Consider the following 2877-nt stretch of genomic DNA (forward strand, 5'->3'; position numbering starts at 1 on the left):
GAAATTGCGACTTCTCACAATTTTTCTTGAAATTCTGACTTTTTTTCTGACAATTGCAAATTTAACTTTTTTCTTTTTTTTTTAGATTTGTTTGATATAATCTCACAATTACGAGATATAACGTGCAATTCCGAGGGGAAAAAGCCTGACTTTTTTTCTCTCAGAACTGCACATTTATATATTGCAATTCTGTCTTTATAACTCACAACTGAGAGTTTACATCACGCAATTGTGAGAAAAGTTAGAATTGTGAGATAAAAAAGTCACTATTACCTTTTATATTTTTTATTCTGTGGCGGAAACAAACTTCCACAGGTTAAAAATGAAAATGAAATCAAGGACAAAATAATCTCGAGAATTAAAACACACAAAACAGTGAAACAGGAAAATGAAAACCAAGAATAATTTTTTTATTTTCTAACAAAACTTTTTATTTTCGAAATATTAACCCACAATCCCGTCCATCATGCCAGTGCAAACTCCATCCAAAACTCCGGTACGTCCGTGACAAAGCTGGAAGTCCCGGGAAAAAAAAAACCTCCTGATCAACTTGGAATGTTTTCCTTAACATGTACATTTCCACAACCTAACAAACACAAATATAACAGAAGTCATTAATCATGATTTCAGGCTGCAAAGAATTCATGGACTGTAAATACTGTCATTTCAAGGATGATATATAAACTGATCAAGCTACAGACTAGGGTTATTACAGGTAACTAAAGTCATTAACTGAAATAAAATATATATAACTCATTTGTATGTAGTTTAACTTGATGTAATAAAGTAATTCTAAATATACTACTAAAAGTGTACTGGTATGTGAATGATGGTGAAGAAGCACTAGAGAGAGAGAGACTCACTTTCAGACGTAAATGCCGACCCAGAGTAAGAGGAAGAGGACGCCGAAGCCCATGAAGAGCGACGCCACCAGAGAGATCAGCAGCTCTTTATACACGTCTCTCGTGTACTTCGTGGACGTTACTTCATATCTGAGGAAGTGTCAAGGATGCACAGACTCGTCTTTTTAAGATTAAGTTTACAATCACATTACCTATGGAAGCTTTTTACAGATAAAAATAAAGGGAATTGCAACTTTTTGTCCCACAATTCTGAATCTTTTCTCACAATCGCAAGACATTTCAAGTTTACAACGTGTAAAATTCTGAGTTTACATCTCGCCATTTTAGTTTCCGTCACGAAAAAAAGGCAATTATGACTTTTTATCTCACTATACTTATTTTTTCTCTATCAATTGTGAGTTTTTAATTCGAGATTCAGACTTTTCTTCTCAGAACTGCAAGTTCATATCAATCAGTTCTGAGTTTATTTCTCGCAAATCTGTCTTTTTCTCACAATTTTGACTTTTTTCCTCAAAATTCTGAGTTTATATCTCGCAATTCTGACTTTTTTCTCTTGCAATTGCAAGTTTTTAATCTCACAATTCAGACTTTTCTTCTCAAAACTGAAAATTTGTATATCTTGTCTTTTTCTCACAATTGCGAGACGAGTTTACATCTCACAATTTTGACTTTTTTTTGTTGTTTCCATCATGAAAAAAAGGTAACTGCAACTTCTCACAATTCTGCAAGAAGAAAAGTCTTAATTGTCAAGTGTACCTTTTTTGGTAAATGATTTTTGAATTGCGAGATGGTCACAATTTCCTTATTTCTTTAAATTCAGAGGCGGAAACAAGCTTCCCTGCATATCTGAAGGGATCACAGAAAGAAACCCTGTGAATAGTGAAGGATACACAAAGAACCAGGCAGTGAAGAACATGCCGATGGCCAGCAGCACTATGGTGAGGTGGGGGAACACGGCCGGGTTCACCGGGCTGGTGTATCTCGTCATGGCTTCCAACTCCTGCACACACACACACACACACACACACACACACACACACACACACAGTCATTTACACTGATATCAGGACATGATACATCTCAAGATGATCGTCATCACGTGATCAAATCATATAACAATAAAAAACAACACAAACATGACATAAAGAGGCTGGAAAGAACAGGTGTATGAAAGAGCTGAACTGATCTGGGTTTTCCAAGTAGAAAGTCATACATCATTATTTCTTCAATATTTACTTAAATTCCAAACCTTAACCTTTGACAAAACTGTCGGTGGATATACACAATACATAAAGCTGAAGACAATAATACAACTGACTTGCTAAATGAATATAGTGCAACACTTCTCTCTGCATAACATCTATTACAAGTTAACATGAAGCCTGCACACATATACACATACATATTTATGATTAAAACATGCATAAGATATTTTATATAACGTTAATGTGTGTGTGTGTGTGTAGTAAAAAAACTCCTGACTGACATCAGCGGCTAACTGCTAAAGCTAAATGCAATTTAACAAGACGAGCGATAAAAGAAAATACTAGATACATTATTTGCAGTTTCAATTAATTCCTGGAATCTCGGGGGTTTAAAAACATAATTATTTGCTGTTAAATCATGAGTAATTTACCATCGTGTGACAGGTAAAGGATGAATCCGTCTCCGACCGGAAGAGGAGTAAGAACAGCCACGTAAGTGAAGAGTGACCGGAAGAGGAGTGACTGACAGCGCCATACAAAATAAAAGTCCTCCCCGATAGACAGATAGATATCACTATACAAAATAAAAGTCCTCCCCGATAGACAGATAGATATCACTATACAAAATGAAAGTCCTCCCTGATAGATAGATATCACCATACAAAATAAAAGTCCTCCCTGATAGATAGATATCACCATACAAAATAAAAGTCCTCCCTGATAGATAGATATCACCATACAAAATAAAAGTCCTCCCTGATAGATAGATATCACCCTTTATTTTACTGTCTATGGATATCACCATACAA

General features: G+C 35.2%; 1 protein-coding gene across 1 annotated transcript; it reads right to left on the bottom strand.

Annotated features, from left to right (window-relative positions):
- Nucleotides 1-389: 389 nt before the first annotated feature.
- Nucleotides 390-2605, bottom strand: tmem258 (transmembrane protein 258). Its single transcript, XM_084396382.1, has 4 exons — nucleotides 2500-2605; nucleotides 1754-1863; nucleotides 864-992; nucleotides 390-586 (listed from the first exon to the last, which is right to left on the bottom strand). The coding sequence occupies exons 1-3, from the start codon at nucleotides 2500-2502 to the stop codon at nucleotides 866-868; spliced, it is 240 nt and encodes a 79-aa protein (XP_084252508.1). The 5' UTR covers nucleotides 2503-2605; the 3' UTR covers nucleotides 390-586; nucleotides 864-865.
- Nucleotides 2606-2877: the final 272 nt, after the last annotated feature.

This window comes from Rutilus rutilus (assembly GCF_951802725.1).
Source record: "Rutilus rutilus genome assembly, chromosome: 23".
NCBI classification, from domain to species: domain Eukaryota; kingdom Metazoa; phylum Chordata; class Actinopteri; order Cypriniformes; family Leuciscidae; genus Rutilus; species Rutilus rutilus.